Source organism: Varanus komodoensis, unplaced genomic scaffold (genome assembly GCF_004798865.1).
Source record: "Varanus komodoensis strain SLA01 unplaced genomic scaffold, ASM479886v1 scaffold42, whole genome shotgun sequence".
In the NCBI taxonomy this organism is placed as follows: domain Eukaryota; kingdom Metazoa; phylum Chordata; class Lepidosauria; order Squamata; family Varanidae; genus Varanus; species Varanus komodoensis.
In genome coordinates this window covers 1,560,615-1,576,530 of record NW_025335972.1, presented here as the reverse complement: position 1 = coordinate 1,576,530, position 15,916 = coordinate 1,560,615, and the positions used below count along the sequence as shown (strand labels likewise).

At 47.2% G+C, this 15,916-nt stretch overlaps 2 protein-coding genes and 1 non-coding gene across 3 annotated transcripts; 2 read left to right on the top strand and 1 right to left on the bottom strand.

Annotated features, from left to right (window-relative positions):
* The first annotated feature begins 1,252 nt into the window (after nucleotides 1-1,252).
* Nucleotides 1,253-4,385, top strand: RPL10 (ribosomal protein L10). Its single transcript, XM_044443771.1, has 7 exons — nucleotides 1,253-1,273; nucleotides 1,392-1,424; nucleotides 2,704-2,762; nucleotides 3,014-3,121; nucleotides 3,215-3,353; nucleotides 3,604-3,766; nucleotides 4,152-4,385. Exons 2-7 carry the CDS (start codon nucleotides 1,402-1,404, stop codon nucleotides 4,305-4,307), a joined length of 648 nt encoding a protein of 215 aa, XP_044299706.1. The 5' UTR covers nucleotides 1,253-1,273; nucleotides 1,392-1,401; the 3' UTR covers nucleotides 4,308-4,385.
* Nucleotides 3,417-3,550, top strand: LOC123030151. Its single transcript, XR_006416050.1, has one exon. It is a non-coding gene; the product is annotated as a small nucleolar RNA SNORA70 (small nucleolar RNA).
* A 1,198-nt stretch (nucleotides 4,386-5,583) lies between the features above and the next one.
* On the bottom strand, nucleotides 5,584-15,609 carry LOC123029955 (deoxyribonuclease-1-like). Its single transcript, XM_044443421.1, has 8 exons — nucleotides 15,469-15,609; nucleotides 10,085-10,173; nucleotides 9,018-9,104; nucleotides 8,211-8,323; nucleotides 7,522-7,634; nucleotides 7,279-7,436; nucleotides 6,132-6,228; nucleotides 5,584-6,032 (listed from the first exon to the last, which is right to left on the bottom strand). The coding sequence occupies exons 1-8, from the start codon at nucleotides 15,607-15,609 to the stop codon at nucleotides 5,958-5,960; spliced, it is 873 nt and encodes a 290-aa protein (XP_044299356.1). The 3' UTR covers nucleotides 5,584-5,957.
* Between the last annotated feature and the right edge of the window lie 307 nt (nucleotides 15,610-15,916).

Sequence of the window (15,916 nt, the reverse complement as noted above, 5' to 3'; positions counted from 1 at the left end):
GGGAGTCTGAAATCCCTAGCAAACCTTTATCGGGAGTGCGTCTCGTTCTTGCTCTGCAGAATTAGAACAGAATCCTATCCATGCTTAGACAAAAAAAGTCTACACCTACAGCCAGTGTGGTTAACAATGCAGGCCTGGGACTTGGGTTCTAGTCCCCACTGTGCCATGGAGCCATCTGGGTGTCTTTGGGCCAGTCACAGACTCAGCCCAACCTACCTCGTAGGGTTGTTGTTGTGGGGATAAGATTGAGAGTAGGAGGATAAAGAGAATGATGTAAGCCACTTTGAGTTTGTAAGAAGAAAGCAGAATAGTAATCTAATTAAGAAATAAACTCTCAACATTCCCCAACAAGAATGGGATTGTGCCCCAATAAAAAGTCGTATGATTCCCAGCATTTCCCAACCAGGATGAGATTGTACTTTCATGAAGATTTGTTGCTGCCACTTGTCATTATTTCCGAGTTATGATGATCCTATGAATGAGTGCTCTCCAAAATGTCCTGTCATTGACAGCTATGCCCTACAACTTAAAAAAGCCATACCTCCCAGCAGTCCCTAAACAGCATGGCTGACTAGAGAATATTGGGAACTGTAGGACTTTTTCTGTTTAAATGGGCATTCGATTACTGCTTGATTCAGTATTTTTAATGATGTAAGTCAGAGTTTTGTTAAATGGCTTACCCAATAGACATATCTGGCGGGGACATGTTGGGAGCTGTAAGACTTCTGTCTAAACAAGCATAGGATTGCACCCTTAAAAGGTACACATTCACATTATGTTTGTTTGTTTAATTTGTACGCCGTCCATTACTTGCGTCTCTGGACGGCTTACAAAGCAAGCAAATGTTGAAAGCAAACGATAGGCCACAAGGAACTCAACCTGCACTGCAGCTGACTATAATCGCACTTCCATCTGCCTTCGTTTCCCCAATTAAAAGCTCAACCTTCCATATATTTACGCAGAATAAATTCCTACAATTCCCAGCATTGCCTAGCCACTATTTGACCCTGTCGAAACAGACAAGATCATACCCTACATATAGAAACCCCTCATAATTCTTTCCGCTTCCAAGAATTTAAAACACACCCTCGCAAATCAATCGGGAAGCCAGGGAGAGCCTAATGCCACTCTAGCCTATAATGTAGACTCTATGACTCCGCGGTCTATTACAGGCGACCACATGGCTCCACATCTATGGTTTTTAGCAGTCCTAGAGTGGCACCATTCATAAACGGCGCGCACGCGCGTCTCCACTCTCTTTCCGTTCGGCGAGGTGAGTGTGAGGTGGCTGCGTCGCTGCTCTGGTCGGCGGAGGCGCAGTAGGCCCCAGACCCGTTTCCACTGCCCCTTTGTGGCCTGTGCCTGACTCTCTGTTTCTGTCTTTCTTTCAGAGCCGTCACCATGGGCCGCCGACCCGCGCGATGGTGAGTGTTCTGTCCGCCCCGGGGTAGACAGCGAAGCAGGCGAGTGGAGGTGGCTGGCTGTATTGAGGACTGATGGGAAAAAGAGAAGGGAAGAGGAGGCAATGCGCTGTTATTCGGGAGACCTCCTTGATTTCTAGTTTCCACTCTTCCAGGATACGAATCGTGATTCTCGAGGATAAAACCTATCAACAGACACTAACTGCGACAAGCTTAAATTTTGCTGGTGGTTGATGTGTTTAGGAGTTACTGACTGCATCTAGTTGGCCTCTTGGTGGGAGCCAGAATATTGTATTAAAGAAGTCTTTCACAGTCTGGGACCCTCCAGATGTGCTGGGCTGCAATTGCCATAATCTCATTGTAGAACATAGATCTGGAGAACACTAGGTTGGGGAACGCTAAATTATGTTTATATCATAATTTATCTGATTAGCAAGGTAGCTTTTATGTGGTGGCTGCCAGCTATCATGCTGGGAGATTCATATTGAACAGCCCAGACTAGGCCAGCATCCTGTTTCTGACAGTGGCCAGCCACAAAACCCTGGAAGGTCCACAAGCAGGGAATGGATGTTGTGATGCTTCCTACAGTCTAGTATGTGACTTATGCAGGTACAGAGTGTACATCGTGCTTACAAATGTGCAGAACATTTTAAGTATATATTGATATGCTTAGGACAACACTGTAAATTTAGGCTAACATCCCCCCCCCCCCGCTGAAGAAGAGTTAAGGCCGAAAGTGGTGTTGCTTAAGACCACCTAGTGAATTCATAGGGAAATAAAAATGAACTGCAGACTTCCAGTCTGTTGCCATGCCTCTTTCTCCAGTAAATAAAGTCAAGTGTTTGTGAACCCTTGTTAATAACTTAATTATTTGCCTTGTAGCCATAGGAGATAAGAAATTGTGTGCAGGGTGAGTGCATGTAATTTCATGGAGACAATTGAGTAGAATGTCTCTCTGCCCAACACTTCTGTTGCAGACCCAGTAGGCTAGTAAACTTTTTGCAGGCAGGTAAACTTAGGGTTTACATACAAGTTTACAACTCTAGTAAATATCTGAGTCTCCAACCATTCTTGATTGCTTAGTTGATCACTGCCTTTGGTACAAGGGACAGTGTTTCCTAGAGGAATCACTTTGGCCATTTGGGAGATGTTTAGGAATTAAGGGTGTCACTTAACTTACCAGGCCAGGAGATGGGGATGCCAGAACTTGACCTACTTAAATGTTTAGCTGTTGCAATCACTGTTAAGACATGCTCCTCACCATCATGTTGTTTTACTGCAGCTATCGATATTGCAAGAACAAGCCTTACCCCAAGTCCCGCTTCTGCAGAGGTGTTCCTGGTAAGTAAGGTGATGGTGAACTAGATTATTTCTGTTTTTGCATAAGATGAATTATAAATGCATATTTGTGCTTTGGGAAAAGAGCAATAGACTCAACCTGAGGAAGGCTTTCTTGATAAGACTCAAGCAGCTTGTTCAAAATGGATGGCACCTAATTTGGCCAGTGGTTTACCCACATTTGACTGGCAGTGTCAGAGAATTATCTTTATTTTTCTGTGTCCTCATGTAATGGCTGCTTTTTTTTCTTCCAGATCCTAAGATCAGAATCTTTGACCTGGGCAGGAAGAAGGCTAAGGTTGATGAATTCCCACTCTGTGGGCACATGGTATCAGATGAATATGAACAGTTGTCATCAGAAGGTAAGGACTGGCCACAAGCGGGTCATGTAACTAGCCCTTGATGTTTCTGTGGCTGTATCACTTGCCCCATTCACCACATGCTTCTCCCCACAGCTCTAGAGGCTGCCCGCATCTGTGCCAACAAATACATGGTGAAGAGTTGTGGCAAGGATGGCTTTCACATCCGTGTGCGCCTTCACCCTTTCCATGTCATCCGTATCAACAAGATGTTATCATGCGCTGGAGCTGACAGGTGAGGAATGGTTAATAGATCTGATTCGGACATTAAACTTGCAAGGAAGTGATGGAGTTGAGCCTGCAGTCAATTAAGCCGACCAGCCCCTGTTGCTGTCAGTGGATGGTGTGCACTGACTGCGCACAGCAAGTCCCTTGGTTGTGTACGTGCTCTGTTCCTTGTACAGAGCACCTTAAGGGACCTTGGGAACACCTTTGGCTTTCAGTCAAGCCATAGACTAAAACCTTATGCTTTGGTTTCCCATTAGGCTCCAGACTGGAATGCGTGGAGCCTTTGGCAAGCCTCAGGGCACTGTGGCCCGCGTGCACATTGGCCAGGTCATCATGTCCATTCGCACCAAGGTGCAGAACAAGGAGCATGTGATTGAAGCGCTACGCAGGGCCAAGTTCAAGTTTCCTGGCCGGCAGAAGGTAATTTATGGTTGGAACCCTACTTTGCTGTGACTTGTCTTTGGGACATGTAGATGTAAAGGCATTGTGGTGCTTCAGTATAAGATGCTGAAGAAGGGTTAATCTCTCAGCTGACTAGTGAGGCCTTTGGGTTCTTTTTAAAGCCAAGACAGATGTGTCAGTCTCCACCAACTGATATCAGTTGTTTGTGGAAGGGTGTATGTGAAATCTTCTTTCTTCATAACACAACTTGACTGTAGCTTGCTTATGATCTGTATTGCTTCATTAGAGGCAGTGGTAGCTGGGGTGGGGATGTTGGTTCATTTGTCCAGCCCTTTAAAGAAAAGTACTTGGAGGCAATTTAGAAATGCTGAGTTACTTTTCTGTTCTCATCCCTCTCCTCCAGATCCACATTTCCAAGAAATGGGGCTTCACTAAATTCAATGCTGATGCATTTGAGGAAATGGTGGCTGAGAAGCGCCTTATCCCTGATGGCTGTGGAGTTAAGTACATCCCCAACAGGGGCCCTTTGGACAAGTGGCGTGTGCTTCATGCAGCATGAGTGCCTGATGCATTCCTAGGCTGTGTTACTCAGTTCTTTACTTGAGCAAACTTTCATGAGAATAAACAGTTCTATCTAGCTGCTGTGTGATCATTAATGTGTGGGCAAGATTGGAATTCATATAACCTAACATGGTATGATTTGCTTTCTCTTTACAACCAAAATTAAGGTACCTCTGAACTGATGGGAGAATTTGTAATCCTGTCAATGGCTCAAGGCAGTTTCCACAGTGTTGACCCCCTTGGTATGTTATGTGTGCACCTGAAAAAGGAGAAAAGCCAGAAAACTTGCAGGAGAACATAATTAGGATGTACCAGTGTACCAATGCTTTAGAGTACTGGCTTCTTTTAGGTAAGACTGGTCATTTTGGGAAAGTTACTTTTCAAGCAATTTATCTTCCATTACCAATCCTAGCCCTGCAATACATAGCTAAAGTTGGATACATGGCTATAATCCAGAATGGGAAACGTGTGGCCCTTCTGATGCTTTGGCCTACAACTCCCATCTGGTTAGCTGGCATAGACTAAAGTAAGAGAGGAAGACAGTTTTGTAGGCCAACCCTCTGGTGAGCAGCAAGTTGCTTGCTCCTGCTAAACTATTTGTGCAGTGTTTGTTGGGGAGGTGAGTGGCAAGCATCTCTCACAATATTTGTGTTTGTGATCTTTATATGTAGAAAAAGCTCCCTGGAGGCACCCACCCCTTTTTGATCACAGAAATGGTAGAAGCAGATCCTCTCAACCCAGGAAGTAGCCTGCCACGCCTCCGTCACTATTTTTGTCTGTATGGCTGCCAATGCCTGATGCAGGGAGATGATGCTCCCTGGATCTAAAATCTAGGGTAGAAAACCATTTTTTCCTCTTGGTTTAATAAACATGTCTGTTGACTTTTTAAGGCAGAATAAGGGTGTATAAAGGAGTGGGCAGTATGGCCCCCCAGATGCTTTAGCTGCAAATTCTCAGCAACCCTAGTTAACATAGCTAAACGTGAAGCCCTATACTATAGCCCTATAGCTAAAGGTGAACTCCCTATAATGGGAGTTATAGGTCAAAACTGGGAGGACCACAAGGTGCTTGACCCTGTCATTCACCCCTTAAGTTCCAAATTCAAACACCTTTTACACTGTAAAGGCATACAGTTGCTTTAGCTCAGCTGTTGGTTTCACTAGTGTGGTGTCTTGGAACTGATTGCATTTCAGCTGAAACTAAAAAGGTATAGAAAGCAAGTTGGACTGAGGAAGTGTAAGATACACAACTACAAATGGGAAATCATACACAAATAGGAAGCACATTTGTACTAAATCTCAAAACTTAAATGACTACATGATGGTTTTGTGTTCACCTACCTTTGAATGTGGGGAGGAGCAAGGTTTTTGATTGGGCCTGATGCTCCAGCCGTTGGAAAGATTTTAGCCATGTCTGTTTCTGAAACTTCAACTTGGTGGCAGAAAATGCAACTTAAAACGCGTACAATAAATTAGACTCCTCCACTCTTAAAAGTCTATTGCCATAGCCATAAACATCTCAGGAACAGAGTTTTGCTTAATGTGTGTTTATCTGGTGCCTAAATGTAGGTGCTACCTTAGTGGTTCTTTTCTTCCATATTCCTCTTGTTTTGCATTTAGCCTCAAGGAACAGGAGGCTGACCAAAGACTTAAAGCTCTTCCTGGGTCCTGGGGGTAAGCCGCAGGTTCACTTCCACAGGATAGTGGTCACTGATTTCTAGAGCCTGTAGAAATAATAGATGGGTGTGGGTTTTCCAGAACTCTTCTGTTTATGATAGCAGCTTTTGCGGTGGGTATCGAAGAGGGATGAACTGACTACTCACCTCATCTTCAGAGAGTCCAAGCGCTCTTGTGAAGTTGAAGGGCTTGGCTGACCTGGGCACAACAGCACGGAATAGCTCTTCTCCGTGGACTATGATTCTAGCAGGGAAGAGCACAACAGTGTGAGAAGGAACTGGGCAGGCTTCGTTCCCAGGACCCCATGAAGTGAGTGCATAACTTGAGCAAACAGAGCAATCTGTTGCAGTAGTAAGAGTCTGGTATGTCTAAGAGGAACTGTGTATGTACCATAGTCCACTGTACAAGTAAGGGCAAAGAATGTCCTGAACCCATCAATTGTCCTAAGGTAGAAGAATCCTCTTCAAGCATGAACAGTAGAAAGGGAATCAGCCCAGGCCCAATTTAGGGTGCTTGTACTGATATATAAGCCCTAAACGGCTTAGGCCCCGGTCACCTTAAGGAGCGCCTACACTCATATATGGCTTTCGAGATCTATGTAGGAGGCCCTCCTGTGTGAGCCATCCCTTGGGGAAGTGAGAGGGAGGGCTGCTAGGAGTAGGAAGAGGGCCTTTGCTGCTGCTGCTCCCCATATCTGGAATACTCTCCCCAAGGAGATTCGCCTGGTGCCCTCTTTATACTCCTTTCAGCACCAGACAAAGACCTACCTTTAAAAAAAAAACATTTTTATATTTTATTAATTAAAAGCTTTTCTATCCTGTCCCCTACAAACATCTCGGGGATGCCACGGACCTTTATTTGTATTTTATTTGACTTTAATTGATTATGGATTTCAGGGGGCTTTAGTTGCATAATTAGTTTTTATAATGGTTTTTAATTTGATTGTGAGCTGCCTAGAGATGCTAAGGCACAATAGGTGGCATACAAATGTTTTAAATAAATAAAATCAGCCTGGCCCAAAGTGCATTTAAATGCCTAGTTATAGCTCACCACATTGTTTTGGCCCTGAAAAATTAATATCTTGCACCCTTTCTATTGTGTGTCTTGTCATTTTAGTTTGTAATGCTGGTGTCTATTGTTGCAAGCCATTTTGAGAAATCATTCTACAATATGCTGCAGATAATTTATGCCATGCTTGCCCAAAAGGCTGGCGGCTATGGGTTGCTTTTGTGAATGACAAGAAATTCCTTTAAAGAATGGAGATGGCTGGAGCTGGAAATACGGATTTGGTACCTGTCGTAGGCATAGCATGTCCGGTGGCTGACTGTGGTGTCCTCTTTGTCCCCGATGAGCCAGTGGAAGGCATGGTGAGTGCGCAGGCGGATCCTAGCCCAAGCGCTTGCTGGGATGTAGGCACCGGCAGCATTTAGGTCTCCTAGCACCATCACATTCTGCTTGGATTGTGGCAGGGGAAGGATGTGAGGAATCACTGGCTCATCTGAGCAACATTCTCCACCCACACCCCATATAACATACTTCAGTTTTCCACCGCTGCATCAGTTCCAGGCACACTCCAAAGAGCAGGTCAAGCTCATGGGCAGCTTCTCGAGGACTAGCGTGGTGCAAGAGTAGTACAAAGTCCTCTATGGCTGCAGGTGAATGATAGTGGTTCAGGTAATAGGGGAGGATGGTAGAATGTGCGCCTCTAACTCTCTTCCACTATCCCAAAACATACCAGCTGCTTTTCTCATCCTAGTTTCTAGATACATTTGTATTCCCCCCCCCCCCGCCCTTTCTTTCCTCACCTCTGAACACCATTTAGTCCTCTGGGGCTGAAAAGGAAACCAATCCCAACATAAAAGTGATACCAGAGGTGTGGCATTTGAGTTTTTTCTCTTTTTAAAGCGCATGCTTCTAAACCTTATGGCAGCAAAGATACACTTGAAATGCCAGCTGAAATTTCAAAAGTGGGATGGGTTTCAAGAAGGAGTGGTCAGGGACAAGGCTACAGTTTCGTGCATATTTTGATGTTCCCATCCTTAACACAGCAGAACAAATTTTGCAAAACAGTAAAATCAGCTCACAAAATTATAGAAATGTGTTAACTTGCATAATGTATACTGGATGCTAAATGGAGCATTTTTTAGTCCAGAATTATGTCTCGGAATCTGTGGTCATTATGTCCAGAACTCTCTTGGGCTCCACTAGGAGAAACTGGGCATTACCTGTATGTGGAGAATGGAAACGTGCAGCAAAGGGTCCCCTGGCAAAGGCCTTGGAGTCGGTGACATCCTCCTCCCCAAACTGGCACCAATCTGTGATTGACACAACATCCATCCTGTCAATCAGAAAAACAGGTAACAGAAAGAGGAGGTGTCCAAGGAAGCTTTGTAGTTCACAAGTTTCCAGAATGGGAGCTTCCCCCTGCATATTAGCTTGCATAGTCTGGCTCACTGTATACGAAGCTGCAGTTGGATTTAGGAGACAGGTTTGTTGCAGGCTGCTTGCATGCTCTTAAGTGAGCCATTCAAACTGGTTCTTACTGAGAGGGTTCCATTTGTGTCTGGGTCTATACTACTTTGGAGATTACTGGGTGGGTGGGCTGTCTCGACTGAATTCCCACACATAGGTAGATACAGCTTGCTTTATCTGTATATATTTACATAAAAACTAGCCTAGTCCTTACCCTGCCATGCCAGTTTTCTGCATAGAGGGATCCATCTCTTTATGTATGATTCGGTCAGTGTGAAGTGGCTCAGTTCAAACACTGGTTTCCAACCTCAGTGAGAACTAGGTCTCAGATCCCCATCTGCATTGTGGGGCCTAACCATAATGCGCAAGTGTGATGTGGTGGACAAAAAGCTGGACCTCTGCCATATTTGAAATCCAGGTTTGTATCACTGTGCAGCCAAGAAGTTCATTGGGTGGGGCTTGAAATATCAGAGTCTTGCAGCACTTGTCTCACTCTCAGAAGAAACTGGGGAAAGGGCTTTGCAAAACTGCCCCCTACCCAAAAAAAAAAAAGGAATTACCGGTACACAAAGACATTCTGCTCCTTGTAGCTGCCCTGCCCCAGCCTCTTGCTCTCCAGGTGGCTGTAGTGATGAGAAGGGTCACACCTGCACACAAGAGAGCCGTGGTGCCATGTTGCTGCCCTGCCTACTCTCCCAGAACAGGAACTGCAGTCAGGAGTTGCATGCGCTTTCCCTTCTCCCTCCTCTTGCACGGTATGATGATGGTTGCTGCTCTACATTACCAGAGGCGGTGCAGGAAGCAGTCCCAGTTGGGACAGAGCCCCAAATTTTTCATTTGATGCTTCCAATCTCCAGGGGCTGTCTGCCCCGCCATCTTGCCATCCATGGGTGCAGCACTGGCATAACAAGACCATGGCATGTAGTGCCTGCCAACAGTCCCACTGCTTTCAAAAGCACCCCACATATAATGCCTCGAGGAATCCAAAATCAGCTGGGTAGCAGGACTGGGCTTGACGATGGAGCAGGCAGACATGTGAGATGCCACAGCGGGACACAACCAAGGGATGAGCAGGGCTGGCCCAGGACATGTTGCTACCTGAGGCAGAGCAGCCAATGGTTACTTTTACATCAGGCACCTGATGCAGAAAATCCCAGAAGCCCCTCTCCCTGGCAGTAAAAATAGATCAGAACCAACCAAACAATAAATAAATGCACAATTGCATGCATGTTTAGACAGGAAAACGTCCTGCCCTTCCTGGTATTCCCAAGCTGACATGGGTCATAGGGAACAACTGTAGGGTTGTTTCTTCTCACTAAATATGCTTTAGGATTGCCCCAAAACAATGTGCTGCCCTTTTGTGCCACCCAAGCTCAGCTGCCCAAAGTGGCCACCTGTCCCTGCTCTCCCCAGTGGCATGGCTGGCTTTTGCTAATGAGGGACAAAATGACAGAACAGGGTTGCTCCGCATCTGACTTGCAGCATTGTAAAAACACGCCAGCACATCTGGGATAAAGAGTCTTCCTCAACCCAGCCTTCTGTGCTATTAGGGCAGGGAAGGCTGGCCATGATACGCCTCGTTCTGGTACATGTGAGGATCACGACTGGAGGAAGCATCAGCTGATACCTGTTCAGCTCCTGTAGCAGCATCCGAATGGCCAAGCCCTTGGAGTCACGCACCTCTTGTACAGCAGAGATATCACAGCGAGAGAGGATCTGGCGGAGGGGGAGGAACAGTGGTGGGTCAGAAAAAAACATGTCGCAGTGTCCCCTCTGCTGCTGAAGCACTGTGGGTATTGGCTCTCAGAGCCAACAGGGAGGCCATCCTAATGCCCAAGGAGAGGCTGTGGATCACATGCCACTGAAGAAGCAGAGACAGAGATCCTTCCTGCGTTACCGTCCTGCAGCTGCTGCCTGCCCTTTCCGTCAAGCTAAGAACTAAGTCCATTGTTATGTGGGAGTAACCACATGGGCTGAGAAATCAGCATGCTGGCAGGCAGCATCTGGAACATGCAGAGCAGTGTCAAGGGGAAGTGTGCCTGGGCCCCTGCCAAGGTCTGTGCCCCTACAGGGGCCCAGTGACAAGAGCCCACCAGCCCGGCTCCTCCTCTTCTGCCCCACTGCAACCCGCTTGCTCGCCTGCCTCTCGCTCTGGCCCGGAAAACTGGTATTGTGAAGGAAGGAGGAGCAGAAGATGGCACTCCCCATTGACTGCCTGCGACTGAGGAGAAGACAGAGGAGCTCCTCAGAAGATAGGCTTGCTGAGAGAGAGGCCCACTGAGGGAGTCCTGCCCAAGGCTCCTCAAACCCCAGAGCATGCACTGATCCAGCATGTAGGGGAAGAGGCAAGACTCCATCCCCCTTGGCATGGGGAGATCAGCTGCGACATGGTGAGTGCTGGCTTAGCAAAATGGGTCCCAGAGTGGCTGGCTCTATTTCTGCAGCCAGGGCTGGCCCAAGACCTTTTGCCTCCTGAGGCGAAGTCCAAGATGGCTCCAGTCCCATCCCAGGCACAAGAGCCCACTGGACTGGCAGGTAAATCCTTCTCCTGTGTTGGTGAAGGAACAGCACACAATGCCTGAGGGCATCAGGCTAGCTTAGGGATGCAGCTTCTCTCCTGCAAGGCCTGAGGTGGGAGCCTCACTCTGCTTAAAGTAGTGTCAGCCCTGTCTGCAGTTTCCAGAGGCTCTCTGGAGCCCATGGGGAAAGCCTGCTCGGGAACTGCACCAGCGAACATGGGGCAGATCAGCTGCTGCTGGCTGTAAGAGCCCCGGTCACTGTTTCCTCACCTGACACACCTGAGGGACCCCTGTGTGCATTGTTGGTGCTTCAGTGCAGTGGAGAGGATTGCTGTATTTGGTTCTACCTGATGCATTTGTGATAAATAATAATGGTATAATATTTTGGTTATGGATATTATCTATTTTGTGATGAATTTGAAATGGTGTTGGTACTTGTGAAATGAATCATTGGGGTGTTTCTTATTGTATCATTGCAGCTGAATATTGAGACACATTTGTCATTTTTAAATATAAAAACAAGTGTATGTGGTGGTTAAGAGTGCTGGGCTGGGACTCAGAAGATCCAGGTGTGAATCCCCACTCAGCCATGGAGCCGACTGAGGCACTTTGGAACACTCACAGACTCTTGGCCCAACCTACCTCACAGGGTTGTTGTTGGGAGGAGAAAATGTAGAGGAGGAGAACCTTGTAAGCCAGCTTGGGTCTTTGGAATAGGAAGAAAGGTGGGATATAAATGCAGAGTTCAATGCATTGTGAGCAACTTTGAGCACCTTTTGTGGGAAAGCAGCGTACAAATTAAGATGGTGATGATGCCCTGGCCATCACAGTCAAGGGGCCATGGAGACTTGGATAGTTGTTTGCTCTGGATCAGGGTTGAGCAAATTGTGGTCCTCCAGATGGTTTGGCCTACAACTCCCATCAGGCCTAGGCAGCCTAGCTGATGGGGTGGGATCATGGCCATTAGAGGAAAGAACATTTAGATGGCCACCAGCTGTCCATGGCCTTGCTCATTCTCTCTTGGCCTTATCACTGCAGTTGCTTTAAAGCTCTCTCAGGTGTGCACCGCAGGGAGCCACAGGCTGTGAGGGGTCTGTTGGGCTCCTGGGAGTAATGCCAGGAAGCTGGCTGCTCTCCCGGCCATTCTCTGTGATCAGCAAGCCTCATGCTGGTCTGGGGGTTTGGCTGTTGCCCAGCCATGCCACCTAGTGGGCTTGAACATTGCTGGTAATGCAAAGGCAACAAGGAAGACAAGCAAATAGTATTTTAGATCTGCTTTCTCTTCACATTTGGGTAATTCCTTTGTATCTCGAACTGCCCAGGAACAATTGAATGCATTTCAATCTATTATTTTTGTGAAAACAAGGGTCCCCAACCTTGTTAGACCTGAGATCACATTTGGGAATTCAAGAAACTGCTCTGGGCACCAATACAAAATGGCTTCCATGGAAAATATGACTGGCCATGTAATGGGTTCCTGGCTAGTGAACCACAGGGCTGCCATGAATTGTTTCCCTGTTGCAGGGGTGCTTCCAAGGAAAACAGGGCCTTTGGCAGAAGCAAAGTGTTCCTCAGTTCATCCCTGGAATGCTCCCCAGCCTTTGTTTTCATTTATTAGATTTATATCCCACCTTTTTTCTTTTTTTAAAGAAGTTACATCATTCTCTTCCTCCCCCGTCCTCCTCTCAGTCTTATCCCCACAACAACAACCCTGTGAGGTAGCTGGGCTGAGAGTCTGTGACGGACCCAAAGTCACCTGGTTGGCTCCATGGCTGAGCAAGGACTATGACCCAGGTCTCCTGAGTCCCTGTCCCACACTCTTAACCACTGCACACTGGCTCTCTCATTGATGGCAGAGCATTGTGGACACAGTGGCAGAAGGCTTCACCACTGCCCCGAGAGGATCACAGCCGGCAGATGGCCCCCCACCATCCACAAAGGAAATCCATTCATGGAGACAGACGTGTACACTGTCCTATGTTTCCAGGGCACCATGCAACACAAGTGTCCTTACAACCGTGCCTGTGATATGTATCACCCAGTTCTTTCAATATAGATTCAAGAAGGCAATGGAAAGAGAAATAATGATGATCAACTATGAAACCAGTCAGGAATGGGGGATAAAAAAGCCACTCCCCTCTCCTTCCGCTCTGTCCAGCATGCACTCATCAGAGCTGAGGAAGCGGTGAATCACCTGCTGCACTTTCTTCCCTGCTCCCAGGATGGTGCTGTCCTTTAGATGCACGCATTTAAATATTTGACAAAAACACTTTCTGAAGCAAGAGGCACACTCCCTTTGCTTTTCAATAATGCACACATCAGAGCAATGCAGGGATTGCTTTAGGAGAGGTATTTCCTTCTGTGAGAGACAAAAGGGAGCGATGGTCCACTTTGGATGCCACACACTCCCATTTTCAGAGGTATTTGCGTCAAAAAATAGTAACTTTTATGCATCTGCTGCCCAGTTAATTGGGAACAGTGTTGAAAACTTTTTTGGAAGGCTTAATCCCATTAAAACCCTGTAGTCACAGGGAACACTGAGCCTTATTTCTCCTTGGCCCCTGCTGGCCTTTGCTCTGTAACATTAGGACTGTCAGCATGGTTTGTTTTTGCAGGCCCTGCCCTTGGGCCTTAAGCAAACAGCCTGGCACATGGATATTTACAGGGCCAACCCACCCCCCCCACACACACACACACCTTTATCTCCAGCTGAGGAAGAGCTTGGCTGGCTTGCTGTTTCTGATCAAACTGCTGCCAAAGGCGCAAGGGCAAGATCAAGTGACAAGGCGGTGGCAGCCTGACTCTAGCGCTCAGTGTGATCAGGAGTGTCACTGCAGACAGGCCTTTGCCCTCCACTCCCCCCACATGCAAACCTCTTGAGGACTGCCATACTTTTAGCCATGCCCAGGAAGCAGCGTGTCCCTGCAGAGGGCTACAGCCCTGGCTCCTTTTCTGCTTCGCAGGTGATGGAGGAGTGCAAACCCAGCACTAAGTACAACTGCTCTACGATGTTCACCCCAGCAACCTCTGCAGCACTGCAAAGGAACCTGAACGGTGCACCCCTTAGTTCACACAGGTGCAAAGTGCCTTAAGCCAACCCTGCCCAACCATCCTCTTCCCCATTCCATATTTGATTATTCCTCAGATGCAGTTCATGGGTTCTCTGTCCTGAGTGACCATGAGAAAGAATTCAGAAGCCCTTTGCTTGAATGCGTGTTCACCTGGGTGCTGTCCAATCATTGGTCTACACAGCTTAGCGGGAGACATCCAACATCACGTGATCAGACTTACACAGGCTTAATAAAATTGCTCTCTGACTTCCCTCCCCCTGCATCTGCTGTGGAAGGTTTCCAGGGGGGCACAAAGGGAAGGGGGAACCCATTCTGCCTGCAGCTTCCATTCTAATCATAGGTGGAGACAGCTGGATACCATCAAATACAGTAGGAAACCTGCTGCTTTCCAGATGGCTCCCATAATTCACTGACCAGTAGCCATGCTGGTTGGGGCTGAGGGGGCATCTGGATGCCACGAGGTTGCCTACTGGGACACACAGCGTTCTGGCAAACCAGGGCTTTCCCATTCCCAGCCCTGGCTGAGTTGCCAAGGGTCTGCACACCAAGCTGAGAGACTTTAAAGTAGCACTTATACTCTCAGGATGTGTTACATATTTGCATGTGAAGCTTACATTTAATATGTCCAAGAGCAGGTCTTCACATCGTACTGGGAATCAGGGCTGTGCCTGACCCAAGATGATGCCTCTGTTCCCAAGATCCGTTTGTTGCAAGTTCCAAATAGATCTATCTATCTATTTATTTGATTTATATGCTGCCCCCCATATAGCCCCTCTGACATATTAAAATCCACAGACCACAGAAAACAGTCCAAAACACATGACAATACACAATTACAAAGGACCAATAACAATGAAATCATAAATAAGCTATCAGAGTTCAATAACCAAATAAACATAATAAAAATAATAGTGTGTGTGTGTATAAAAACCCAGAAATAAGACAAAACCCATTAGTTTAGTTGTATCAAAATCTAGGGTTTAAAACATATTGGCGGCAGCACCTAATAACATAAAAAATAAGGTTAAAACATCAGTGACAATCAAGCGTTCACCTAATTAAAATAACTACGGAACAAGCATGCCATCGGCTGGGATTCTTTCCTTGCTAATGCGTACTCACTAATTGAGCCTTCCGCGGCCGGCCGGCTCAGCCCGCCAGTGGCCCGGCATGCCGGGATTCGCGCACCAAAACCACCAGAGGGCCCCAGGTGCTCAGCCGCCGGCGAGCTGCATTTGCAGCCTTTCCAAAGGGCTGGTTGTGCGTTAGGATTTTGCCTCTGCATCGCTGCATTGGTCTCTAGTCTTCTTGGCTGGGGGAGCGGGGCATAGTTTCTAGTAGCGCCGGGAGCTGGCCCCCTCCTGAAAGAAATGTAGCACAGCCACCAGCATTGGCTTCACCTGAACCAGTCACAAACTCACCTGAACAAGAGCTGCCATGACCCTTGGGTTTGCCGCTTTGGCTCTCCCAAAGCTGCGTATATTGAAAGCGCAGATTTTGAAGGTTGCAAGCACAAACTGCACACCTAGGAAGGTAAACAGGAGGGTGAAGGCTTGTGCCATGCCCTGGATGCAAATTATCAAGCTGTCCAAGAGGAGAATGTTGGTCCAGAGGAGCTATTCAGCAGCATCAGCAACCTGCTGGGCAGGGAAGGACATGGGCCTTTGTGCTAGCGGTTGAGTTTGACATGTGATGACCTGATCGAGCAGAGAAAGTGCTGGGCCACGCCAGCAGGATATCACTTGCTGAGCAAGAATGGAACCCCAGAAACAAGATCTTTACTTTCTCCTCTTTACCCAGAAGCATTCATAAATCATCTTTTTGAATGAGGCAATTTCTTGTGATGAAGGCTCAGGAATTTCCTGGGAG